We start from the raw sequence: 27,830 nt of genomic DNA, 5'->3' as shown, positions 1-27,830 counted from the left end.
AAAAAGGCTTGAAATTGCTTTTTAAGAAAATGTGACTTTTGCTTGAGCCTAGTAGTTAAGAAACCAGACAAAAACATGGTTATGGGAAGGAGATGTCTATGCATGTGCACACACATGTTCTGGGAACCACAACAGATTCCCAGTGGGAGTTCTGACACAGCCTTACTGTTTCCTACAGTTGTTTCCTGTGGAAAAGATAATCCAGTATAGGGAAGCACTGTTCACAGGTGTGATCAGGCAGCAGAAGTAACTTACTTATCACCTGTAGTTTTATTTGTGTGTCATTGCAAGACCATCTGTGTCATGCAGTCTAGGTGGCTAAATACCATAATAAAGTCGGAGCTTTCTCCATTTGTTCCTAAGTTGCACCAGCATCTGGATTATAGACCGCATCTCCTCACATTCTTGTAAGTAGCCAAGGGTTTCCAGAAGCCCTGTCCTTTGGACATCTTCCAAAATCCAGCATACCCTAGTGTGAAAAATCCATATTATATGATTAGCTCTTCGCAAATATTAAAATTAATACGATATGTGTTATGTTGGAAAGTTATGCTGTATTAATTTCTTTTAAGTAGTGTGGTAAATATAGTTTTTAGGATATAGCATAATATTACAATAGAAACTGTGTGACATTAGATACTTTTTGTAACTAGCTCAAGGAAGGGAAAAGACAATCAAGAAATTCTTCTGGATAGAGATAACAGCAGACACCAAGATCCTAAGAAAAAAATTATTGCTTCCTTATCGGGAAAGCTCAGACTTCGAGGAACCAAGAAGGTTGATTTACAAGATGCAGTGGGGGAGGCTAAAATTAAGTAGAAACACCCTAGTTTGAAAGGAATGTTTGAATCATGTATGAGATATATGATTATGCAATAGGCTATTGCTTTAAAGGGGTAATTTTTTGTTAGCAAGGGGTGTTTTTTGGTAGAGTGCCAGGCACCCAGACATCCGTAATTCTTTGCTTTTTATTGTCTCTTATTGTCCTAATTTTTATTACTATTTTCATTACTATATTCATTACTATTAAACTTCTAAAATTTTAACAAAAGTGAATGGTGTTTTTCACACCAGGAATCATGCCAGGAGCAGCTGGAACAGCACTGTATGTCCAAGCTGTGGACCTGAGAAAAAGAAAGCTGGATTATCCCAGTACAGCCCAGTGCTGTGGCTGGATGATCACCCTCATGACTGTGTGTGGAGGCTGGGGAGGCACAGCAAGCAACCACCACAGCAACCCAAGGATCTGCCAGTGCAAGGCAAGAGCAGCCTGCAACTATAAATCTCTGAGGGGGAGAGATCACAGAGACTATCAGTGCAATAATGTAACTGCTCCTTTTAGAACAATGGGTTGGTCATAATGCTAAATAGTGGTATCTTCCTCTGTGTCTTTATTAGTGTTTTGTAATTCACACAAAAAATATTTTGTGGCTGGTAGCAGTTATTGATTTCTAAAAAATTATCCATGCATTTAAGTGTCAGATTTGGTTAGATTCTGGTCACATGAAACTTGCTGGACTTGAAAGAAAGTATTGCATAGCGTTTGAAGAGATTAGTTTTAAAAAACAAACAAGGCTGGTATTTCCAGGCAAAACTGCTTTAAAAACTTTGGGTTTTGAGAATGATAGTTTAATGAACTGGTTGCTTAATTGGTTTTCCACTCCAGTGTTAATTTAGAATGGATTAAGTTCTGCATTGTCTATTAAGGAAATGCAGCAATTACACCTTTCAGACGAAGTTAATTTTTGTAAGGGAAGCACAGAAGTGTGGCATTGCACTGAATTCCCCAGTGTTGCATTTGCATACTCTTCATTGCCCCTTTTTAGCACAATGCCATGAAATGCCACTTACAAATGTTATTCTTTCTAAGCCCCCTGCCACTGGATGCAGTACAACATTTCCTTCCTACTCAGAATTTCATTACATGATGTCTGAGATTTTCAATCACAACTTTTACCTTAGAAACAAGTGACATGGACATTTAACTTAGGTGATGCTGAGGAAGCAGTGTGCTGGCAGAAAAGGAGACTGCAGTGTACCCCAGCATATTTCACATTTCAGACACTCAGGTAACCAGCAGGGAGTCTGGTGCTGACTGGGAGGCACTGAGTCCTACTGGACTTCATGAGTGACAGATGGAAGAAAGGAAGAATGATATCCCCAATTTACCACATGAGGTCAGTATTAAGGGTCTTATTAAAGCAGCAGGAAAAAGTAAGCTGGTTGTAAATCAGAAATTCAGCTCCTGCAATTAAGTCTAATAGACTAAAATCAGTTTCTACCATCATATATAAAGATGAAAAACATGGTGGCACTTTCTGTACTGTTGACTTCTTTGGGATGCTGATGTGGGAACACCAGAGGAACTTGCTGAATCTACAAGTAAATTTACAGTAGCAAGAAAAGGACATTTTTACATTTGTCAACTCAGTAACAGACTTCTTCAGGACTGGCAGATTGCAATAGATGTTAATTATCTGTTAATTTTGACAGTGAATGTTTTCTTAAAAAAAAATAAAAATCACAGATGACAAGTCCGTGCAGGACAGCATAAATATTCTTTAAGGGTACCTGCCTACCACCTTGGCCCAAAGTGGAGATTTCCCCAAATTAAAGCACACAGCTTTGATACATACCTGTTGTATAAATGAGCTTAGCATAACTATCAGTGCCAAAGGAACAAATCTTATGTGGTAGGCAATAAATGACACAGCAGTAATACATTCTAATTAAGAGTAAAGTGCCTTATCTCCTTCTTCCATCTCTGCAGATCATTCTGCTCATATCACAGTAATGAATACTGTTACTATGAAGCTTTCTGGGCACAATTTGGGCTGGCAGAACAAGAAGAAATGGTTACAATGCTAATGATCTCAGTGCTGTCCACACAGCAAGACCCTCAAAAACTCCTTGTGCATTGCCTGTAGCTCATGAATTTGATACTTTGGAGGGAAAAACAGAACCCTCCCCCTCACCCTGTCCTTCTATTTGAAATGAGTTTTTAGAAAGAAATAAATAGAAATTTTCTGAATAAGTTGCCAACAAAGAAGAAAAAAAATACTGGAAACACTAGAATGGAAGACAGAGATTATATGAGTCTAGTTCATGTAGCATCAAAGCTCTGCTTAGGAAAACCTGAAATGAGAAATTCTCATTATGTGATGAAAAAAGTTTGGCCAAATAGATTTCTCTCAAATGAGAGTTCTCTCATACTAGCAAGACCAGAGCTGCTTCAGAAATCTTCCTGATAGTGCTGGGCTACAGGAGGAGTCAGTCTAATTCCCAGAAGGTCTTCTGGAAGATTAGGATCAACAAAGGTTTTCCTAGGCAGTGCTGTTTTGTAGCCAAAAGAGATTGCAGCCGTGCATGTCTTTTCCAGAACCACTCACACTACTGGATACCAGCAAGGTGTGTGTCAAAATATAGCCTGCCAAAAGTGTTCAAAGCACTCAGATTAGTTTTCTGAGAAGTTTTTCTGTCTCAACTTGATAAACCATATGGAGACCTATCTGTGGTTTATCCTGTAATTTTATTACAGGCTTGTGGAGAGAATAGCTTAACTCAGAGACAAAGCTGACATTTCTGAGTATAAAATGTGAGGGGGAGGAGAGAGATTAAAAGAAAAACAGACGCAATGATAGCCTCTTTTGTAATGACCCCTTCCTTCTCTTGCAGTATTAAAAGGCCACAGGTGAAACATTTTCCATAAAAGAATCATTACACTGGAGCACATGGAGCATAAACATTTGAGCAGCAGAAGAAATGGCTAAGTGAGCAGTGCACATGCAATAATTCAAGAGAACAAGAACAGTAACAAAAGCCAAGAATGACTGGTAAAAACAAAGAATTGGCAGTGCTGCCTGGAGCACATCAAGGCCACACCATGTACAGAAAAATACCAAAAATGCAAAAGAGTAACTGTATGTAACAACTCAACTCTGAACCTTCTTTGCTGAAACAAAAAGGCTTCCGGGATCAGCATTGTCATTTATCAAGAACCAGGGAGACAGAGGAGGATGAGATAGCTAGCAGTCCTTGTTCTCCATGCCACCACAAGAAATCCTGGCATCTACAAGAAAAGGAAATCAGTTTTGTTTAAAACAGAGAGCACCTTTCTGTGTGCTCAAGGTGTGCTCATACAGTGCTCATTTATTGTAGCAACAAAGTGGAAGAAGAAAACAACATTGTAGTTCAATTATAGTGACAACATTCTTGTTCAATTACAAACAATAGCAGTACAATGCATAAAAGTCACTCAAATTCCATCAAGTCTCTAGGTAAAAGCCATAACGTTTGCAAAGAGGAGATTTAACCTTTCAGGAAGAAACAGCAGTAACTCATGATAAAAAGATGGTAAAAGCAGAAGAAACGTTGCAAGGCATTTACATTATGTTCCTGTTTGCTCAGGTGTACAACTGAGGGTTTTGCATAAGCGTGCACATTGCGTGTTCCAGACAAACTGTGGTTGATTGTTATGGTTCTGAACAGAAGCTAAATAGATTGCAGCAGCTGCATATTCAGTAAGATGCTGTGATTAGAGACAGACTGTCAATACTGAAGCATGATTAACATGATATAAAGCTTACAAACTAATCAAGTCACAAATTAAACAGTATTTTGATGACTAGTTGTGTGACTGCATATTATATTCACCACAAATCCCAAATATTTCTTCCAGAGTTCTGACCTGTTACAAAAGTTAAATCAAACCATCCAAAAGCCTGAGATGAAGGAAAAAAATGTTGTGCTGATCCTTTCTCTAATCTTATCTTATTCTGTGATGCACATACATTTTATCTGTGCACACCATCACTAAGAGCAAGGCAGTTTTAGTTCCTGACACAGGTAGCTTCACTCAGCTCCATTCAACTGAAACAATTCAGCTGAACTCAACTGAAAACACAACTTACTGCACACACCCATGGTATAGAACAGGGCCCAACTGTACATACAGAGCACAGTCCAAACTGCTGCGTGGGATCTGGAGAGAAACAGCTCCTGAACTTGTATTATATAAAAAATAGCATTTTGTGGGCATCTGCTGTGGCATACATGCATACAAGTCTTAGTCACAAAATATCCTCTCACTTTGTTTTGCCAGTTGATGGGGGCAATTTAAATGACACAGACACCAATGGAAAGAATGATCTTATTTTACTATGAGTACTAAGGCAACACAACAGTAAAATGATACATTAAATAAAGCAACTACGTGGTCAGCTTAAGCAACATGCAAAAATAAGCAAGGTAATGCACCTCATCATTACTACACAAGAGAAAGGATTTAGAATGATATATCACCAATTGCCTAAATACTTTACCATCATCCAGAATAAGAAATTGCTGGGGAGCCCCATTTTGCAGTGACGACCTGGAGAACCCTTCCTGGCAATTGGGAGAATCCTACTTGGTGTATCCACTTGTAGATGAGGTCTCCAAATGCACCCTGAAAGGGGATCCAGCTTTTATAGGCCCAGATCAGCAAGTCAAAGTTGCTTGATTATATTTTTAGTACAGAAGCACCTGCATCTGATGGCATACTTCCCTCCCAGCTGGAGGCAGAGCATGGCCTGAGGCCAGGTCTTAGCAGGGAGGGTTTTCCCTAAAACACCCTGCAAACAAGCCTCTATTAATGCCTGGTGGGAAAGTTCCCTAAAATGATACATTTCTTGCAGACAGTTGCACAAGATGTGAAAGTTTCTTAAGCAGCCCGTTTGGCGACAAACAGCTAGCATAAGCATCTCAATAATTTGTTTTTAGCTAAACAACACTGTTAGTCACATAATGCCCAGGATTCATCTTGTAAGTCAGCTCTGGCTGAGGCCTGCTGCTCAGGCCTTAGCACCTCACGCTTCAAGCCTGCTCTTACAGAGTATAGTAACCACGCTGTGTACAGTAATATACAGACTACCTATCTAATTCGGTACCTACTCTACAACTTTTGCCAGTAGGAGCTTAGAAGCTTGCTACTTGTTCTAGTGGAAAAGGTTTCCTTCAGGGAGGGGTATTGTCTAGACAGATACAGCTTTTTTACAAGCAGGAAACGTTGTTTCTTTCCCAAAGCCGAACTGACAGAATACTTAAGATAGTCACTGAAAAATGCAGTGACAGTGCATGACAGTGACAGTTTTAGGGGTTGAAGGTTTCCAGGCTTTTAGGACCAGTTAGAAAGATACACTAGATAAGTAAATGGAAAGAAGTCTACAGTACTCCTAAATCCCTCTTCCCTATTCTGATAAACGTATTTCTGAACCTGTGCCAGTGAGAAGTAGGACTATAGTTATCTTAATCCTCTAGCCTGCAATGAAAGGATGTTTGATTAAACAGACAATAAAAACTTACACGACTAATGTTAATGGATAAACTTTTTTCTACACCCTCAATTAGATCCTAGGAAATCTGTTTACTTTTCAACTGCGAACAACCAATAGAGAACACAGTACTGGGAAAATACCAACTCTTCTCCCGTACAAGGCCTAATGCTTTACATTAGCTCAAGTAGCAGCAAAAGGAAGGAACACACGAGCAAGATGATGACTGCTGTTCCTCTACAAGCCTCAAAGTCTTGCACTACTATACTTGCCACAAAACTAGCAAAGAGAATGGTGAATGTGGTTCAAAGGCAGAATGATGACAGTGGCTCAGCAGGTATCCCTGAGATACACTGTACAACAGCAGGCAGGCACACAGTTAAGATGCAGCAACAGCATATGCAAGTTTGGTTCTCTCCATTGCAGAAGTTCAGTTACCCAGCAGAAACTCTGCTACCTCTCCATGCTGGAATTCAGGCAAAGCTGAGTCCAGTGTCTGCCCTATGAGCTGTTCTACAGATACAGGCTGACAGGATGACTAGTGTAGTGTAGTTTCCCCAGCTGGATCTTCCTCCTCTGTCTCTCACTGCAATCTTCAAGGCTTTGCAGGAAACAGTATTTGTATTTTCTCAGGTAACTTCTCCTGCAAGATGGGAATAGGAAAAAAAAACCCTCCAAACATTTCACATTAAATCTGCACTTCACACTGTTTTCAAGGCAGTGGATGTGTCTTTGCAGAAGTCTTAATACATGACTGCTGAGAGAACATATTCAAACTTGTTTGTTAATACTTGATCCTACTAACTGGAACAAAAACATATCCTACCCTTTCCTTACATTTTTATTATAGGTCTAGAAGACAGTCATATGTTTATCTAAGCTGCATGTGAGACAAGTATGTTACTTCTAGTAACATTTCCCCCTTAGGATATATATCTGAACAGAATAGCATGTGATTCAGCACAGAGATTCTGCAAAATTAGTCTGTGTACACTTGTAGCCTGCAAGCAGTTTTGACAGTTATTGTCTCAGAGCATGACTCAAAGGACAAGACAGCAAACCAGATAATCGTTTTTCTCAATAATAATTTTATTGTAAAAAGAAGGATTAATTAAACTTCTCTGTCCATAAGGAAATAATAAAATTCATATTTTACATATGAAAATATGAAAAAAACATCCAGCGACGATTACAGTGTTTTATCAATGCCTGGGACACAAGGCATTTTCACTCATCACAGCAATCAAAAAATCAGTTTTTTTGGTAATCCTGAAAAATGTAAATCACGTTGTTAGCAAAGTATACAGGTCTAGCCCCCTCCTCAAGGCCCCCTCCTACTCTTAATTGCAGAATGCTGTTTATGACATTGGCAGTACATGATGACATTTTCTAACAAATCTATGACAGAGTGCTAGAATCAAAGGTCACCTGAATCAGAATGTATATTCCAAAAGTCATAAATTCTGTAATTAAGTTTTAATTGCATTTAGGATACATGCAAATATTTCTCTTTGTTCATACAAAAACCTAACTGTTGATATGAAAAGCTAATCAACTAACTCTACTTTGAAACCGAAGAAAAGCAAGCTGTTCTAAGGCTTAAACCTGTCCCACCACACACACTCTAAAGGATTTTTCTTTTGTGCTGTCAAGTCTAGGACAAATTCTTAAACTTAAATATGATTAGAATGTTTTTGGGGTTTTTTTCCAAATCAATAGTTTTGATATCAGAATCCTTATGCTTAATTAACATAGGAAAAACTTTAGTGCACCATTCTTTATAGTCCCTGTTTTGTGTAGCTACAGCTCTGTAGGAATGCATATTAATAGGACAGAAACAGGCATTCTGGGGAAGCATTACTGCTTTTGGTTAAGTGACAGAGAAGATGGGCAGTTATGTCATCATAGAATCAGTGTTTCCAAAACCTTAATGATCAGAAGTAAGTGGTAGCAGTAGATACAAAGTATGTATGTTTCATACTTATTACAGGCAGTCATCCATCTAGTGGTAGTCTTCCCCTGAGAATAGAGGCTGTTTTCTAAGAATTACTTAGATTTGGTGAACACACCTCACAGGCTTCAGGGATTTGTTCTTGCGGAAAAGCAGCACATACGGCAATGTCATGAATCTTTATCCCAGCAGTCAGCTCCTGGTGCCAGTATTTTTGAAGAGGAAGCAAGCACTCAGTTTATTCTGCCAAGTTCTGGAGTGCTACCTCAACAGGGCTAGGGGAAAGAAATGTGCTCTGCAGGATGCAGGGCCTTTCTAAGAATTTTAGGGAATACAACTTATTTTTCTTGGAAATTACACTCACACATTTCCACCCCCTACAGCAATGTTGTCCTTCAAGTTTTTATTTAAACCAATACTAGAGGATTATTCTTCCAAATCACTATTCAGATTTTAAATTTAAATGGTAATGCCATGTAAGAAGAGCAAATGAAATCCAGGACAGCAGATTTGCTAGCTCTATCATTGGCTCTCTCCTTTAACATTTGCTGGCACTAGAGGAACTACCTTTGGATAGAAGCCTTCTAGATCTGTCAGCCCAGCTAAGGCAGTAACAGAACCTTATGGAAAATCCACATTAGAAAATACATCATGTCTCCATTTCCAGCTGGTAGAAATTATATTGCTTTTTATACCAATACTCAAAGGTCCCAAAAAGTAATGCTGACTACCTTACTGCCTCATTTCTAGCCAATCTCAAAACTCCAAGCATTTACACAGAAGCATGGAAAGATGTCAAAGCAACTGTTGTTCTAACTTGATACAACTCTGGAAACTCTGCTCTTTGTCAAATGCACAAATTCAAATCATTAAGTCACAGAACTCAAGAAGGCATTTCTCTCTTTTTCACATCCTTTAGTTAACAGGTGTATTTTAGGGCATATACCCCCAAACACTTATCACAAACCCTCACATGATCTTTGGAAGAGGAGCTAAAATGCTTAAATTAATTGTCTATGCTATTGTAACTTGACAAATTCCCACAAGCCAGGAGACCCATGGTACTGGGGTCAGGAAACAGTGTGCAACTGATCACTCTTGTTTTTGAGACTGAAAACTTACAGTAGTGAACCAAATGTATTTTACTTCTAATTTGATGAAGACTTAGAAACAACAATTCAAAATGCCTAAAAAGCAAGGTGAACCGTGGGGAGATTTCTCTCTGAACTCAAGAGAAAATAGTTTTATTGAAGTAGCTCCATTCAAAAAAATATCAGTCATATTAAAACTGAGTCTCATACCGGCAATAACAAAGAGCTGATGCTAACCTGACAGATGCTATCTAGCATATTGCAGATGTTAAGAAGACCAACTCCTAGTTTAGAAATAGTATTTGCCTCCCTAATAGAAGGCCTGAGTAATTTAGTGTCAGATACAGTTCTTGAGTACTAAGCACTTGTGTTGCCACAAAGGTATGAAATACCTGCTGTCTGGAGAAGACTGGAGGTGGGTCACAGAAATGTGCTTAATGTTCTTGACCCAGAGTGGTCTTAAAAGTTAACTTCCATACCTTAAGACAGAGTAAGCAAAAATCTCTCCTCTGAATCTGATCTATCCTCTCCAGCCTGTCATTTCACAGAATATCATGTTACGTCTCAGACTCCCTCTCTCCCTTTTCTTAAGTGGTGTAAAGTTAAATTACTTCCACCTAAGATGTCTCAGAAAAAAAAAAAAAAAAGTTCATCATAATATGTGGTGTTGCGTGTTTTAAGTTGAAGTTGTTGTGAAAATTAATTCTTCTTTATTAGTTTAAGAAATGGTTTGTTCCTTTTCCCCCCCATGTAAACCCCTCACGATGGTTTGTTCCAAAGTTGTTTTTCCCCTGTTTTTCCCGCCACTGGCCTGCTCATCAAAGTGAGTGATGCCTTGTTCCTCCCTTCATGCCCTCATATGGTTGTGTCAATCCCCATGGTGCTGCCTCCTGCCCCTGTCTGTCATTGTGACCCCCCTCCTTTTTTTGAGAGACTTCCATGTCACTCATCCCCAGTATAGCTCCTGATTTGTCCTCAAGGCTTCCTCCCTCCCCCATGTGTTTCTCATTGGGCCTTTTGTGTTACATAAGCCTTCTTTTGCCTTCACCTATTGGTTCCCTCATGTCTCTTCCCCCCACGCCCACTCTCTTTATAAGAGTTAGCCAGACCCTTCTCCCCTGACCCTCCTTGGAATAAAGTTTCCTTGGAACCTACACAAGTGTTCCTTCTTTCGTTCCTTTATCTCGGGACCTCGTACCTCACACCAGCCTGCGACACCCACGCCGCAACTGTCACCGCTACCTGGGCAGTCTCAGTGAGAGCCTGGGAGTGGCCAGTCTTGTAGCACCCTCTGCGGCCATCCAGGGAGTAGCTAGCCGGCGTCCCTTCGCCCCAAGTGACCGCAGCGTGCGAGAGCTACAATAATAGCCTATAATTTACTGGAGAGTACCACTCTCCATTACAGAATTAATGGAATACGGTTATTTCTTCTAATAGACTCTTAAGCATCAGTCTTTTCTGTGCTAATTCTGTTAGAACACAGGTATTAGTAATTCTGACTCCAAACCATATATCATTAAAGGGCTTCAGCCAGTGCTCAGGGAATTAGTTCATTTTGAGAGTTTTGTTTCTAAAACACTGGAAGCATCCCATTCTCCCTGAGCACATAACTCCTATTTAAAAGTGGTGACATAATACGAAGTTACCTTGATCTATTCCTTCTGTTCTTTTCCTTTTTAAATTTAAAAGTGCATTTTGTTGCTCCTTTGCAGCTTCAGCAGGACAGTTGGGTCTTGGCAGCTGATTTCCTGGAGTGGGTCCTGGTCGGTTACTGAAATACTTCTGTTTCAATGCCTAAATGATAATCAAAGAAAAAGAAACAAGTAATTAGTATGAAGTGTAATTTAGAAAGAAGTTATAGTGAAACCAAGCACTTTTACCTGGGACTTAAAAACTACTTTAACACCTTTATACTACAGAGCGGCCTCAGGGCAAATAAAGAGTGTGTTCAAAACTACTATCCCCCCTACATGGATCTGTAAAGCAAGGGATAATTATATACTCCTATTTTTAACCAGTGCTCAGATATCCTGACAAAACTAGATTATTTTGTAAGAAGTCTTGTATAAACGGCTTCTAACTCTGAAGCTTACATTCTGAGTAGACAGATCAGATAAGATGAGGATAAAAAAAAGTAGGAATAAAGAAAAATTAACAGAATATTTCTGAAGTCTTGATCAGATTCATGATCTAGACACCAGCTGTTTTGTTAGTTTTTAAGATGGGTCTTTCCCTCATTTTTCTTTAACTGTCCTGTTTCTACCCTGTAAACTGTGAGAAAGACATCGCTCCTATCAGAGCAGAAGACAAACATTAGTCAGCAAGATTGGTTTCATGTGGTGGAATTTATATACCTTACTTTAAATTTTTGGAACTATGAAGCGTGGTTAACAAAAAGTGACTGTCTCTTAGGTAATAATTTCTTGTGCCAATTACATTATACTCAATGTCAGCAATAAATCAAACCAATACAATAAGCGCAAGTTGTTTTCTGTCTTAAACTGTGGCATTGTCAATAAAAGGTTTAGACTAGAAAAGTAATATATATTCAAGTCACTATCCCATAATATGACCTGAAAAATTACTTCATACGTATCAAATACCACAGAGATGTCTCAAGCATAGCAGAAGTAATTATCTGGAAATTTACAGTGAATGTTCTTAAAGATGGTGGCCAAAACAGCCTGAATGTGCTCTGAAAAGTCTTCTAGTAAAAAGATACATAACACATGAACTGATCTCCTGAATTCAAATGTAACCAGCAATGAGGGAGTCCTGGCCCAATGGGGACAGAGGTTTCTTGCATGTTCCCTAACAGTGTAAAGTGACAGAAATACACTTTTAACTGCCAACTGCTGTATCCTCCTCATCACAGAAATCAGAATTGCAAACTAGAACATTCTGCAAGATTTTTCTTCCAAGTCCTCCATTTCCACCCATCATGGAAATTGAAAGTATCACGGAAAAGGAGAATTAGATAAGAATGACTGTTTAATCACCACGGAACTTTATGTTTAAGAAGTACCATAAAAGTTTAAAAGACATTGAAGAAGAGACAGGATGAAGCAAGGAGAAAAACCTTCCAAACCCAGGGAATAAGAAAAGCTGTGTTAAGACTTGACCTTCAAGTTTTAGGTGACTGAATTCACCATGTCAAATATGACTATCAGAAGGTCATGGCTCTTACACATTTTAGCTCTCTACCTTGACTCTACACTGGGAATGGAGATGATCACTTAGTACTATCCACGCCTTTCACCGTTCTCTCTATAAAACACTGGGATTATGTTTCTAGTAATCCATGTGATGTTTCATTTCAAACATAGCTAACTGGCTTCAAAACACATTTATCTGATATTAACAGTGGTTTAATGAACATTAGGAGATAACGCAAGTGTACTATACCTGAGTAGCTGTTACTCTAGTGGAAGGATTAAACGTGAAAAAGCCTTGAAGAAGACTGAGCAGATCATCACCAGCTGCACTGAAGATATGCTGAAGTGGCATTCCAGGGAATGGCTTAAATGTGACATAATCTGGAAGACTTGTCATCCCCTACAAAGATCAAAAACAGAATATATGTTTTTCCCCTAGAAAGAGTTCAGCTTTTCACAGAAAGTGAACTGAATATGGTTCTTTCACCAGAAGCATCTCATCTTTCAAAACATGTTGCTACTACTTGGTCACTGGAATTAAATAACTATAGGAATAGAAGGTCATAAAAGCTTTTTTTAAAATAACTGTTACAGTGTGAAACAACTTTCCAAATGATCTGTCCTTCCCTTGCTTTAGTTGTGACCAGTCCAAAAGGAAAAACTGCTAAAGGAAGCATGAAAGAATTTTAGATTGGGTCAGAAAAATGAAATAAAACCTCCTTTAATGAGCTGACATGGCAAGAGGAAAAGCATTTTCAAAACAGTCAGTCTTCACTTTCTCTATATTAATAGATGTTATCTGAACCATGTCCATTTTGATTTTAAATGCACAACTGCAACTTTATATGGGCAACGGGAGGAGGGAACGAAAATATGCACCAAGCAGTTAAACAAAAAATTAGCTGCATACTTTTTTGTCCTCTAGGTATGAAATCAACCCCATTGTGTTCACATTCCAGTATAAAAATTACACAGATGATTACACAAACATAATGATTTTGTAGTGTTTTAAGTATTTAAAGCCTTAGTTGTCACACTTCAAGTTTGTATTAATATTTTACTTGGACAAAGTCAAAAAAGTGTTCAATCAGTTATGATCTTGATAATAAAGGTTGCAATTATTAAAATGTACATGTTTGGACATGAACTTGGGGATGTGTCGTCTTCGTTGTGTTAACTAATCTCTTATTCTCTCTTTTCCCGACTTTATCTTAAATTTTCCTCTCCAAAGGAAGCAGAAATGTCATTGCAAAAACCTTCATGCATTCCATTCAGAACACTCAAGAAATATCAGAATTGTGGAGGCCTAGCAGGGCCTCACACAGCAGTTCTCCATTTGGCTACAGCTCCATTTCATGATCACATACCATAGCATTCCAGCACCATTTACAGTAAGGAAAAGCTGCATGGAGAGGGAGCAGAGGTGAACAAGTCCAGTGAGTGCTTCCACAACTCAATGACAAAATCCTGATCAGGGAATTCTGGACTCCCTGTGCATGGTAGCTGGCACAAATAGCTCATCAGACATTATATCCCACTTCCTCTCACTCTGTTTAATAACCATGGTTAGGTAGGTCATTGTGTGACCTGACAGTAAGTTTGGCCTGGTGTTAATTTGCTGTCATCTCAGAGAAAATTGTACTACTAATTTTATTTGTTTCGGGGTCATTGTTGAGGCAAATTGTTTATCCTTAAAGGTGTTGGTCTTTGTTTTTTACTATCATCAAACTATAATTTACCAGGGCCAACTTAGGCCCCTACAAATGGTTCCTGCTTCTGAAAGTGATTAAAGCATTCCAGGTTAAAGCATGCTAATTAAATAAGTACCTCAAAAACATTAAACAGCAGCAAGAATCTCACACCAGTAACCATGTGAAACTGTGCACACAGAAAGGAAATCAAGAAGTGTTGATACTGTTACTGTTGACCAGAGGTTTGCCAAGAGAAACAACAAATCTCAGCTGCTTCATGAGATGAAGCAATTTGTCTTCTGAAAAATCTACTCAAGTATTCTGGAATAATCATTTAATTTCAAGAGCTAAAATAGAGAGTATCAAGTAAAACCAGTATCAGTTTGTTAAACAAAATTACTCACAGGCCATTGTTCTTCTGTTGGAGTGCCCAGTGTTTCAAATATCCTTGTCAGCTGGTCAAGATCAGAGTCTCCAGGCAAAAAAGGAACCTGGAAGAAGGACATGGCATTTGATTGAATTAACTTCTGAACTTCAATTTTAGAAAAAAAAAATTTGACTGATACTGCGTAAGTGCAAGGCAAAAGCCCTCTGTATACCACCTCCCCACAAAGAGGTACACTGGATATTTGAGGCATTCTATTTATGCTCAAATAGATTCTGAATGTTTCCTAAAGCCAGGCTTGGTATCATTGGCTTGACAGCAGACAGCTTAAACATAAGATTATGTTTAATCACAACCACATTAATGTAAAATGTACTAAACACAGCAAAGATTTTATATCTCAGTTGTCAGCCTAAAGTCAGTTGGTTGTGGTGATCTTTTCACCACCTGTTCTCTGGAGGTAGCTTTTCTAGATATTTAAAGTGAATCATAACTGGATTACACAAGTTAGCCTTATGAAACTAAATGAAAACATGAGGGAGAGTAGAGGCCCACTGGGATAGAAAGCTGTCTAATCAGTGTCACATGTCATTTAAATAAAGCAAAAGCCTGAAAAGGGGATATCTGCCCAGTCCAACTTCTAGCTCACATATCAAGCACACAATGTAAGGAAAAAGAAAGTTGGTGACCAAAGCAAATCTATGAAGAATTAGAGGCAGTGTTTATTTAATTAGGACAGAAAAACCATAATGGATATCCCTAGCAGACAGCATACCAACTTGTGGCATGATGAAAGCCACTCGAATATAAACTGCTTTCATAAAAAGCTCCCAGAAGCTGCATTTTCCTGAAAAGTGACACATACATTTCAAAATATCAGTGATAAAAACTGATCCATAACACACTTTTTATTTTGTGACAAACCAAAGAATCAACTGAATTCAAGCATTATTGGCTTACTAACTTTGCTTAAATGTATTCAGCTTTAGCAGGTCTAATGCATAGTTATGTATCCATCACCAGTGCTGCTTAAAGAGCCACTGTACATTTCCATATCTGATCTGCCAATCAAATTGAATCAGCACACCTATTTGGTGTGACCAATCAAAGCAAAAGGTTTCTTTCAAAGTGTTTTCATACAGAAGTCTGGTTATGATATGGCCACAAAAGCATTCAAAGGTGCAGAAACCAAGCAGAAGCCACTTAGTCATGGAAGATAAACTGTACTACTGCAGGCTACTTCATGTCTTCAGCAGTGTTTGTATCCCAGCCCTCCACTGCTCCCCTCACACTTTAATGTATTCTCCAAAGAGTTGTATAATAAACATTCCACTTCAGTGAAAAATACTCCAGGACCATTACATTTGTGTACCATACTGAGGAATGCCATAGGATTAGCTTGATGTTAACCTTCAGCTTCATTCCAGTATTGTCAACTAACCACAGCTTAGAAAAACATTAGTCTTCCATTCATTTTCAATAAAACCACAGTTAAGGTACTGGTGATTATAACTGAGGAACAGCGTAAAAGGGACAGCCCATGCACCTATATGTGATGTTACATTTCTAGAACAGTAGTGAACCAAAATAGGTGTCTGAGGACTGCAAGAGTTACCTACTTGACCTCTCCCAAGGCAAGACTGTGACAGTTTATTGCAACGTTTTAACCCAGATGTTTAAAGACTTCCGCTGCTTTTGATGTTTATGAAGCCTCAGTCTATTACAAAAAAACACTTTCATTACAGTTAACAAGATTTTCTATAGTTTCTTCAGGCCTGTGTTCACCTGCTTTTAGCAGGAAAGAAGAACCCACAAAAAGGTGTAGTGAACAGAAGGGTAAATACAAAATGCTTACATTTGAATACTTACTCTGAGGAGCAATTCGGCTAAAATACAACCAACAGCCCACATATCAACACCAACACCATACATTCTAGCCCCAAACAATAGTTCTGGAGCTCGGTACCACCTGAAAAGAAAACACATTTTGGAAGAACAACCTGGCTTTGCTCATGTCAAATGCTACATACTGTAGCAATGCAAAACCTAAAAGAAGGATATTATTTCTACCAGTATACTTCTAATATACTTTTCAGACATTGAAGAGCTGTATTCTGCAAAGTGTTTTGTTTAAGAAAAAATGAACAAATTTGTGTACAGCTCACCATAGGGTCATGTACAACCGAAGATTAACTGCAGTCAACTGACCTGATTACAAGTATTGAACAGTACACATGCAAGGAAGTAAGCTCTTAACATGCAGGTAAATTGAAATTTTCTTAAAATTTTATGTTGAATGAATCACAGCAAGACAGAATTCCTCCCATCTCCCAAGAATTTCCATATCAACAGACCTAAGTATAGAGACTACTTTTATGTAAAATGAGCCTTGTTGTTTTGAAAAAACTACTCACACTGTCTAAGAACAATCAAGTTAATGAAATGACACTGCATTTGACACTGTAGAATTTCTGTCTTTTGAATAAAGGTATTAAACCAGCTTTGCCTGAATAGTTTTAGCATCCCAGCAGTCAGAAAGCAAAACTTCATATATTTTGCGGCCCCGCTTTTTATAGCATACCTTAAATAAGCTTGCCATAAAAACCATTTGTAAATATTTAAATTGATTCAAGTGTGTCTCAAAATAGGTACTGCAAATAGCTCCAAAAATGGTTCTAGGTTCTTGTGATTAGCAGAAAGTAGCAGCTGTCTTGCTCCAAAATCCAGGCTTCTAAGCAGATACGTACTATTTCCAGACATTTCAAAAGAGTATAATTTTGACAGATATGAGAACCACCCCCACGGATGCATACTGAAGCGGTTCTTATGGAGACTTTGTTAAACAATGCTTCCTTGTGGTTTTTTAGGCAGCTCTTGTCACATCACATGAGTAGATGCCACTCTGAATATGTTGATTTGACATGACACATTCCAAGAAATACCTATAAAGCAACTAAACAATCTATGTGTAAGAAACAATATACAGCATCTTACCTTGTTACTACCTGGTGTGTATAAACTCTGTTTGGGCTTCCAAAAGATTTTGCCAAGCCAAAGTCAGCCAATTTTAGAACTCCATTTTCATCTAGCAACAAGTTATTTGGTTTAAGATCCTGTCAGTATAGAAAACAAATAATAAGATTTGCCAGTATTGATAAAAACAGACATATAATGAATGTCCTGGCAGACATGTCAATAACAGTGTTGTAAAATGAAAGATTTGATTCTATCCTAAAACCTATATTATGAGTGAAAAAATTTAAACTCCCCAGGAAATAATTATCTCATCATGAAAACCATAGTGTGACAGATCCATTTGAATATTAACACATTTAACTTGCAGAATTTAAAGAAGCCTCTTGGTAAATTTTACATTTTCTGCAGATCCAGCAGTTATGTTATCTGCATAGCTGCCACGTGAATAATAAAAAGACCTGGCCAGTGCTTCCAATACCAGCAGAAATCACAGAAGTCACACAGTTCAATACAGTGGCAGTATATTTTGGGTTGACCTCAGGCCAACAGAGGTCAACCCACAAGTACCCAACAGTAACCAAGCCAAAAATATCCACACAGCCATTTGCCCTTACTATTCTCATCCTACCCACCACCTTCAGCAGCATAGGGGAGAGAAGATCAAAAGCAGGAAAACTCTAGGAGCAGTATAAAGGCAGTTTAACAAGAAAGAACTAAATATCAAAGCAAACAAGCAAGGCCATGGAAATCCTTCATCACCCCCCCAAAACAAGAGCGATACACAGTCTCCAAACAGCAGTGAGCTTGGAAACCAAAATTCCCCCTTTTTCCTCTACCCCAGTTTTTACCACTGACATGCCATGCAGTATCCCTATGGACAACTTGGGTCAGCTGCCCCAGCTGTCTCTCCTCCTTACTTCTTAACCCAAGCCTACTTATCAGGGCAAAGGCAGAGTGAGAAACAGAGAAAGCCTTGACACTGCCTTATAGAAAGGGGAAAGCTTCAAGAGTTCAACTGCTGTGAAAAAAATCCCAGGCAGAACCAGTTCACAGTGATAACTGAAGTCACATCTAAGTGGAGAACCTTTTATATAAGAATCAAAGTCATAACCACATCAGTAAATCTTAACATTTCTGGTACAGCTATTATCTCTCCAAAACAGCAAATATGAATGCTTATGGAATGAGACTGTCTGTCTTGATTCCAAAACTACCCTCATTAGGCTTTAGACTCTAAACTACCCAATGTGATTTTTGTTGTAGGATGAAGGCTGTCAATTTAGCACATGCTTACCCTGTGTAGAATCCAATGCTGATGTAAATATTCTAATCCTTGAAGTGTCATCAGCATATATGCCTTGATGTGAGACTGTGTCAGCACAATACTTGTATCCTTTATAATAACCTGCAAAGTGTTGAAGTCAAGGTAAAGCTCAGCACACAAGACAACCTTATCTCCATTCTTTCAGCTCAAAAGTTATTTCTGCCTTTGAGACAGGCTTCAGATTGGCAGTCATATAATCTCTACCATTTTACCCTTTTCCCAGAAAAATGGGCCAATTCTGGAGATCAGAAATGAAATGATAGCTTAATTGAACTTTGCATAACCCAACAATAAAAAAAAATATGTGGGAAACAAAAGTTTAGCATTTAATCTCAGTTCCATGTTGATACCCAAACTTCCAGGACAAAATGTACACATACAAATGATAAATGTGACAGTAAACTAGAAATTATGTTTCCACTTACTCCTTCTTTCTCATTGCAACCTAAGTAACTAATCTTTGTAAATACAATGGTTTCCTCTTCTATTTCCAAAAAGACCAGAGATTATGCCACTTGACTGCATTTTAAGAAATCTGCTTCAGTTTTCTACATTTCCTTGATTTTTTAAATTAAAATTCTATGCGAAGACCCCAAAGCTTGTTTGTTAATACTACTGTCCTGCTCAGTAATAGCCTTCCATAAGCTGAGTTACAGAGGAGTTAAGACTGCACAAATTTCATGTATGCAGCATCTGCTTAATCACAACAGGCAGCAGTCTCAGCGGCAGCCTGAGTGATACCACAATACAATTTAAAGACTGCACACCACAGCATCACACAGTTCAAGAATATTTACTTCATCCTTGTACACCAATCTTCCTAATCACTAAACTTGGAGTAACTACTATGTAAATACAATGAATCCTCTAAAATTCTACTTGATTACTAACCTCTATTAGCAAAAATCTAATCTAACCTTTTTAAGTCTTGCATTCACATAAATTTCAGCAAGCCGGTCTCTGGAACGTACTAATTTGCAATTACCTAGCATTGCTATATTTGAAAACATGTTTAAAATTCATGTGATTTTACTACCACCTTGTCTCTTACTATATTTTAGTGTCACACTTATATGAACATGTTTGGTATTATGCTTATCAATTACACTCCAGAAGCAATGATCTATGCCAGAGGTTCTACCCTCTGACTGGAGTCTGAAAACTAACATAGTAAACACAATCATGCTGGCAGGTATTTAGAAGTAAAGGAATTAATCAAATGAGAATTCATAAAAACTGAAATTACTCAAGCTACTTTTAAGACATGATTTTCATCAACTGACATCATAACAGTCCCCCTTCTAATATGGGCAAATATAAGTCTGTTAAAGCAGCACTTTCATAAACCATCTTAAGATACTGAGATAAAAAAAGTCTTTAAAAATCTTACCTCTAAATCTGTTTCCATAAAATCAAACACCAGACTAATATTAGACTTGTGTCCAAATGCATCAATAAGCTGCAAAACAAAATACATTATGATTAAGCATGCTCTGATTCTTCCAGTTTTCTGAAATTCAACACCACTGTAGTCTGCACATGGATTTTCAGCTTATTGAGAATTCATTTAAGTTTTTTGACTTGTAACACAAAAATTCTTACTCAGTTTAGCTTCTTAACTCAAGTTTCCAAACCAGAAAAAAAAAAAATCCATTAAATATGGAAATAACATTTCACATGATTGCCCTTTCTTCCTGGAGCCAGGAAAAAAGAGCAAGAATTAACTTTATCTCGTTAACTACAACAGATAATGTAATGCACACCTTGTCTTCCAAACTTTCCTGTTCTAACTACCCTTTATTGAGACAAGACTGAGTTTGCCCATGGATTCAGCTCTGTGTATCTGCTTCCTATAAGCATACAGTATTTAGAAATTTTAAGTGTTAGGCTTATTAGCTTCAGACATTTTTAGATGTGTATTCATTTTTGTAGCTAGCTTTCCAAGGTAAATAAAACTCTTTTGAGGACATCCAAACAGCCCTTTCTGAGGATGAAGCTGTGTAATAACACAATCAATTTCTAATTTGAGACAGCACAAGCATGATGTTGAACTACAGCAAGAGATCATCTAGCCTGGTGTTCTTCCTTCAAAATGAGTAAGGTATGTGTGCAGCTGGTGCTGCTCATTCCTCAGTCTCAGTGCGATGACCACACGAATTGGCACATTGCAAGGTATTTATTTGTTTAGTTCATAGTTCATAACAGCAGTGACTGTGGCCCTTAAACTCCCAAAACCCACAAAAGTTTTGTAAGGACTACTAAAAGGGGCACAATACTGTCCCTTATTTTTAGAGCCTGCTTATGAAGCTCCTGATCATAAATTTGTCTAACTCTTCTTTGAACTGTTGATGCAATTTGCTTCTACACGCCCATGGCAACACATCCTATGAATTCATTACACACTGAGTGAAGCAGTACAGTCTCCACTTCTGCTGCCGATAGGTTTTGAATATATCTCTTATTTCTAGGACAATGGTGTTTGGAAACATCATTCCTGCATAGACACCACCTATCACCTTTGTTTTGTAGACCACCCCATTACCAGCTTTTCCCTCTCCAAAGTGACGAATTCCCCATTTTTTCATAAAGAATATGCTCCATCCCTTTGCCATTTTAGTTGTCACCCCCTGCATATTCTCTAACCTTGATAGGTAAAGCAACCGCTTTGGAAGTAGGGTCACAATCAGAAGAGAACCATATTTCCACTTTGAAAAGTATGTGGAAAATTCATATTTCATGTAGTTAATCATATTGACACTTTCTGTTATCACTATGATCTACCTTTAAAATGTCTTTAGCTCCAGCTGGGTATCTGTAAGTCTACCAAAATGCAACTGAAACTAAAAAAATACCAGTCTTACTCCTTCCAAAAGAGATTTTAAACATCATATCTGTGTGCTAAAATAAGCCTGCTATTTTATACATGACTAATAAGCCACATGACTTCCCCTTTACCACTGCTTTAAAAAGCCTGTTTTTTGACTGTCACCAGTTCCATATGAAGCAATCAATCAGGTAAATTCAGCTCTGTCTTCATTAGCAATTCTATCAGAGATGCAAAACCAAGTGATCTATATTTTCACAACTCTTCCAACATTAACATATATATAGGCACAGACAAAAAAACTAAAAGGATTGAAAAAAAAACCCTTTGCCTTTGTTATTAAAATAGGCACACTGCCACAATAATTGTTGAATTACTGAAAGTATTTGAAGATTGACTCTAGAATTAGCATTTATTTTACTTACACCAATAATATTTGGATGGCTTAGCTCCTGTAACAGTTTTATCTCCCTGAGGGCAGTCCTGTTGATTCCTACAGTGATGGAAAGAAGAAAAGAAGATGAAAGAACAAAATAAAAACTTTGGATTAAGCTCCAAATAAACCCATTGTTCTGCTACTCACAGACTATTTACTACTTCAAATCACATTCTTAACACTCGTCAATTTGCTAAATAATGAGGACATTGCCACAACTAACCAAATTGCCACAAAATAAGTGGACATACACTTTCTTCCACAGCAAGTCCATTTCACACCATAGTGATCAGGCTTAGATTATGACGCAACATGTCTACATTTTGGCAAAAAGGGAAAGTCGTAGGGAAAAAAATCACCTTTTTTCAAGGTATTGGAAAGCTTGCTTTAATTTTAAAGAAAAGCTTCATTTTGCAATCAGTCCCTCAACATGTCTCACTTCCACAGGGAGGCACACTCTAAAACCTCATTAATAAATCTCTTTTCTTTTTGACATACTGTTATCTAATAATGCAAGGCACATGTTTTTCTACATTCCAGCTGTAGCACATATGAGGCATAAAAGTGACCAAAACCTGTTTACTCTTGCTTGAATCTTCTCATAAGCAGATTTTATAGAGGAAAAGTCAGGGACCAGCAGGGAGCATGGTGCCCCTTCAGCAGTCACACTGATGGCACTGTATCAAACCATGGTTCCTGCAGGGTACCAACTCCTCCTTCAAAAATGCTAGTATGTGTGGCTTGTATGAAAACGAGCAAGCAAATGCTCCTATGGTGTATCATACAGGAAGCTGCAGATGCACACGAGCTGAAAAACAGTGTTCTCCTAAAATCGGGCTTATGATTCAATGCTAAGACTAGCAAAGTTTTGGGCCAAGCTACATGGATTACTTTACATTCCTGCTTTGCCTGTTTTAATTACCTATTTTGGAATCAAATTAACAAAGACTGCTTTTGGGTAGGCACAGTCTTAGATTTAAAAAAAAGCATGCCATGTTGTCAGATAACACAGGAAAAGTAGATATGATCATTATTTTTATTAACATCTTTCATCCACAGCTAGACACTGCAAAGGCCAAAAGTAATGACTGTCCCTAAGGGTTATTAGGCCACTGAGGGCCAAGAGGATCACAACTCTCAGGCAGCCGGCTCAGTTGTGAGGCTCTGGGATGAGTGATCAGTTTCTAGTTTCTCTTTAAAAGAAAAGAACTGGAGAGTTGTTAACGAAGACTCTTCACTGGAAAACTGGTAACCTGATGAAGGAGTCTTGAAGGACAGCAGCCTGCACACAAATAAAATTCTGCTGCACCACACAGGTGGTCAGACCAAGATTACTTGGTTTCAATTTGCCATATCCACACTTAAGAGGCACAGGGCTGTCAGAGAACATGCTCCATAGTGCTGAACATGAAAAAAAAAGGACACAGAGGCAAGAGTTTTGATCTTGGTTTTATCCACTTTTGCCTCTGCACACATCACAAAAATAGAACGGAGGAAACATCTGAAAAGACACAAATACTCTCACTCATCTTGAATACTTAAGGTATAGAGACGAATTGATACAAAACGGTATTCTAAACTCAGTGCTGTTGTTATTATTATTACTATTATTCTATAGTTATATTATATTATAGTTATAGTAATGTTTGAATTCCATTAAAATTAAGAAGTTATATACTCATATTTAAACATATACCGTGCATGCAGGTATCTGTGCTGCTTTTGGTCGTCCCTGCAGTTTGTGAAGCAAACCTCTACTAAGCCTTACAGCAGGCATCGAGCTCAATTTTTCTTAGCCAATGGTATGGGAAATTAATGTATCAATTCATATAAACAAAGCAAATAAAGCACAGCTTCTACAGTATGAATTTGTTTGAAAACTCACCATCTTTAGCTTCTGATCTATGACCCAGTTTAATCTGAAAATAAATATTTCATGTTAAGTAAGATTAAGATGGTGGGGAATACATTTTTTAGTATTGCTCCTCTAAGACAGAATTCGTTTTAGAGTAATGAAGCACTTTACCAGCTGGGTTGGTTTCAACTGGGGTTTATTTCCCCATTAAAAAATAACTGTCTCTACAGCATTAGTTTTTACAAAAAATAGCCATGAGGGCACTAAAAACAGACATAATGCAAACTGACAGTATAAACTGCTTTGTAGCCACAAAGCTTTATTACATCACTAATGAGCCTCTCCTCAGGGGGAAATGAAAGCTAAGTAATTGGCAGTTATCTCAGAATGATTCTAGTAAAATTAGCATAGGCTGTAAACTTGGGCAGACTCTAGGTCCTTTTGTCTCAATTATCTAATGACCTGACATTTCAATCCTACCACTGACATTTCCAGATGATAAAAGTTAAGAAAATATTCTGCTAAAACAAAGAATGCTCTTCACCACAGCCTCTACCACCAGCAACCATATAAGACAACTATTGAAATGCTAAAGGGATCAGTGCATTAAACAAGATGACTTACTATTGGCACCATTCAACTTGTTGAGTCTTCAGCCAGAAAAACCACTCTAAAATGCATTTTTCATCCCTTACAAAGAACAGCTGAAGATCCATTTTTAATACAAAAACTTCCTGCAATCCCTTCAGATAGTAACACTTTATGACAATGTAAATATTTTCATCATTTGTATGCAAACAAGCACGCTGGAGATCCAAGATCACTTTTGTCATATTTTATCAAAAAATGATCATACTGGATAAGGAAAGTTACTGGAAAACTCTCAAGTCTAGTAAGACCTTCTGACTACTATTCATTATTGTTTGTTCAAGCTGGCATCAACACAGTAACAAACAAAAGACTGAGGGCACTCAAAGAGACTTGAGCACCCCAGGACAACTGATAGAAGGATATGGAGCACAGATAGTGATTTCCTCAATCCTTCTGGTATCAAGAAATAATGAACAGGCAGATCCACCAGGCTGACATGTGGCTCTGAGGTTGGTGTCACAAGAAAAACTTCGTGTTCTTTGACAGTGGAATAACTGAACACCTGTTCTACCAACACCTGATGGGTTGCACCTTTCTCAGAGTGGAAAAAGAGATCTGGCACAGGAGCCAGCACAGCTCATTGACAGAGCTTTAAACTGGCTTGGAAGGGAGAAAAGGAAAATACCTGGCTCCACAGTGATAATCAGTGGGACAAGGTGTCAAAACTTGAGGAAATGAACTCTAATGGGCTACCTCGATCTGCTTCATGAGGTGTTGGCTACAAAGTACAACACCTGAAATGTTTCTCTACCAATACATACAGTATGAGGAACAAACAAGAGGAGCTCAAAGCTTTGATTCAGTCCCAGAGGTTTGATATCATTGACTTTAAATGAAACCTGGTGGGATCACGCCTGAGACTGGAGTGCCCTGTTGGGCAGATTCAGGCTCTTCAGGAGACGCACACAGGACAAAAGAGGCAGGGGGGTGGCATCATATGTAATGGAAGGGCTGGAATGTACAAAGCTTGCAGCTGGCAATGGTGCAGTTGAGAGCCTCTGGGTAGGAAACAAGGGACAAATAATGTGGATGCAATTGTGGGAGTTTGCTACAGACCTCCCATTGGACAATGATGCCAATGAATTCTTCTTTAAAGAACTAAGTGTTCCTTCCAAATCAACTACTCTTGTTCTTGTGGAGGACTTCAACTTGCCAGAAAGAACTGGAAGCATCACACAACAGGTACAGCCTGGGACAGAAGATTCCTGAAAATGTGGACAACTTTGTGGAAAAGATCCTAAGTGAGCCAACTCAAAAAGATGCCTTCTTGGATCTGCTGCTTGTCAACATAGAGTTTTCATGAGTGAAGTAGAAACTGAGTCCATCTTGGCCCAGCAATCATGAAGACACTGAGTTTAAAATCCCTCTTGACAGCAGGAAAGTGCCAGCAAAACTTCAGCCCTGGACATGAGGGGAGCAGACTTCAGGCTGCTCAGGGCACATCAGTGCTGGCTACTTTTTAAGCATCACCTCCTAATGGCACAAGAGCAGGCAATTCCCAAATGTCACAAGTCAAGCAGATAAGGCAGAAGGACAACTTGGCTGAACAGGGATGTCCTCTTGAATATAAGGTAAAGAAGGAAGGTGTATGCCCAATGGAAGCAGGGTCAGTTGACATGGCAAAAATACTGAGATGCTGCTTCCCACTTTTTATTAGAATGGGAATCAACATGAGATGATGGCCAATCTTAATGGACAAAGCTGCAGGAAACAAGGCTTTGCTAATTCAATTATTCAGGAAACATTTGTCTAGAAATGACAGGACTTAAAATAAGAGCGCAAAGCTGATTCAGGGGACGTTTAGGTTGGATATTAGGAAAGGATTTCTCATCCAGTGGGGCTGGCACTGGAACAGGCTTCCCAGGTAAGTGGCCATGGCACCAAGTGGTGTTTAGACAACTGCCTCAGGCACATGGTGTGATTCTTCCATTGTCCTGCATAGGGATGAGAGCTGGACTTGATTATGTTGATGAGTCCCTTCCAACTTAGCATATTCTATGATTCTATAAATTTTAAGGAACTTGATAAAGGATAACATTCTGGAACGAAGGAAATTGGGCACCACAGCAGGAACGATTTAATAAAAAAAGAAAAAAAAATCAACTATCAAAGTACAGTAAAGTTTGCAGTTTAGAAATGTGTGTGTATTGGTCTGTTTGTTGACTAAGCCTAACAAATAACCAGAAATTCAAGTCACAGACCATGCAACAGCAAAGCCACTCCCTCCTCTGGGGTGGGTGGGCATTACGGACAGGTTAACCAGATAATTTAAAAAAATTTCTCTAGAAATAAAAATGCATATTATGCCATTTCCCATCAAGTTGATTAAAAAAAAAAAAAAAAGGGAAGTCGTTAGGTAGGTCAAGAGTAACCAGACACTTTGTTACACGCTAAGAAGACATTCTGACACTTACCTTCTTAATAGCCACGATTCGGTTGTTCGTTTTGTCCTTGGCTTTAAAAACGGTGGCGAACTAGGGACAGAGAGAGATGCCGCCGTGAGCAGGGCCCCCCGCGTCCCCCTCCCGCCGCGGGAGACACGGGCCGGGCCCCGCTGGGCTGCCGCAGCCCCAGGGCCGCGGCCGGTCCCCGCCGCCGCTCACCTGCCCCTCCCCAAGGAAGTCGAGCTTCTCGTAGCGCTTGGCGCGGGCCCGCGCATCCATAGCAGGCGTGATGCGCGGTGGGAGCGGCGGGGATGCCCGGGAGCGGCCGCGGCGCTGCTCGGCGCTTTAACCCCGCCGCTTCCGGCCCGGCCCCGGCCCGGCCCCTGCGCGCGCAGCGGCCCCCGGCGAGGCGCAGGCGCCATTCCCTCACGGATAGGCCCCAGTTCAGGCGCATCGCGGGATTCCCACTGCGGCTGTCTGCTGCTGCGGTCAGCAGCTCGTCCCAGAAGCTGCTTCTGTTTTGACCCGGATCTCACGTCTGACATTCAGGGAAATTTCTGTAATTTCTGTGCGTAGAGAGATAGTTTTTTAATTAAAAAAAATTATTATTCTCTAGAAAGAGTGCTCTCAGGCACTTTGTTAGGTTCTACCTGTTAGAAATACGGGTAGTAATTCATGGGAATAAATGGTGTATCAAATAATATAAATGAAATAACCCGGGGAAGGGAAGAAGGGAAGGGGGTTTCTCCTCTCATTCCATTCAGGTTAAGAAATCCAGCCTGGAGACACACGGCAA

General features: G+C 39.0%; 1 protein-coding gene across 7 annotated transcripts; it reads right to left on the bottom strand.

Annotated features, from left to right (window-relative positions):
* Nucleotides 1–251: 251 nt before the first annotated feature.
* CDK7 (cyclin dependent kinase 7) lies at nt 252–27,421 on the bottom strand. 7 transcript variants are annotated; one of them, XR_005953409.1, is made up of 13 exons: nt 27,254–27,420; nt 27,065–27,124; nt 24,030–24,063; nt 22,134–22,201; nt 20,275–20,343; nt 18,855–18,965; nt 17,579–17,697; nt 16,454–16,553; nt 14,604–14,690; nt 12,759–12,908; nt 11,000–11,147; nt 8,381–8,461; nt 7,380–7,580 (listed from the first exon to the last, which is right to left on the bottom strand). XR_005953409.1 is itself a non-coding variant. In XM_041414692.1 (12 exons), the coding sequence occupies exons 1-12, from the start codon at nt 27,311–27,313 to the stop codon at nt 381–383; spliced, it is 1,095 nt and encodes a 364-aa protein (XP_041270626.1). In that variant the 5' UTR covers nt 27,314–27,421; the 3' UTR covers nt 252–380. The 7 variants fall into 7 exon arrangements, 6 of the variants coding, with proteins under 6 accessions (XP_041270626.1, XP_041270631.1, XP_041270629.1 ...); XM_041414692.1 differs by lacking the exons at nt 7,380–7,580; nt 8,381–8,461 and adding an exon at nt 252–469 and having other exon boundaries at nt 27,254–27,421; XM_041414695.1 differs by having other exon boundaries at nt 7,380–8,461.
* Between the last annotated feature and the right edge of the window lie 409 nt (nt 27,422–27,830).

This window comes from Onychostruthus taczanowskii, unplaced genomic scaffold (assembly GCF_017590055.1).
Source record: "Onychostruthus taczanowskii isolate IOZ18803 unplaced genomic scaffold, ASM1759005v1 scaffold46, whole genome shotgun sequence".
Classification (NCBI taxonomy): Eukaryota; Metazoa; Chordata; class Aves; order Passeriformes; family Passeridae; genus Onychostruthus; species Onychostruthus taczanowskii.
The sequence above is the reverse complement of the archived record's forward strand: the minus strand, read 5'-3'. Positions and strand labels throughout refer to the sequence as shown.

Excerpts from the sequence above, each read along its gene's own strand:
- CDK7 (XM_041414692.1), bottom strand. The coding sequence starts at position 27,313 with ATGGATGCGCGGGCCCGCGCCAAGCGCTACGAGAAGCTCGACTTCCTT. Across the intron at positions 24,064-27,064 it reads GAATCGTGGCTATTAAGAAG|ATTAAACTGGGTCATAGATC; the intron begins GTAAGTGTCAGA and ends ATTTATTTTCAG. Across the intron at positions 20,344-22,133 it reads GCCATCCAAATATTATTGGT|CTTATTGATGCATTTGGACA; the intron begins GTAAGTAAAATA and ends TTTGTTTTGCAG.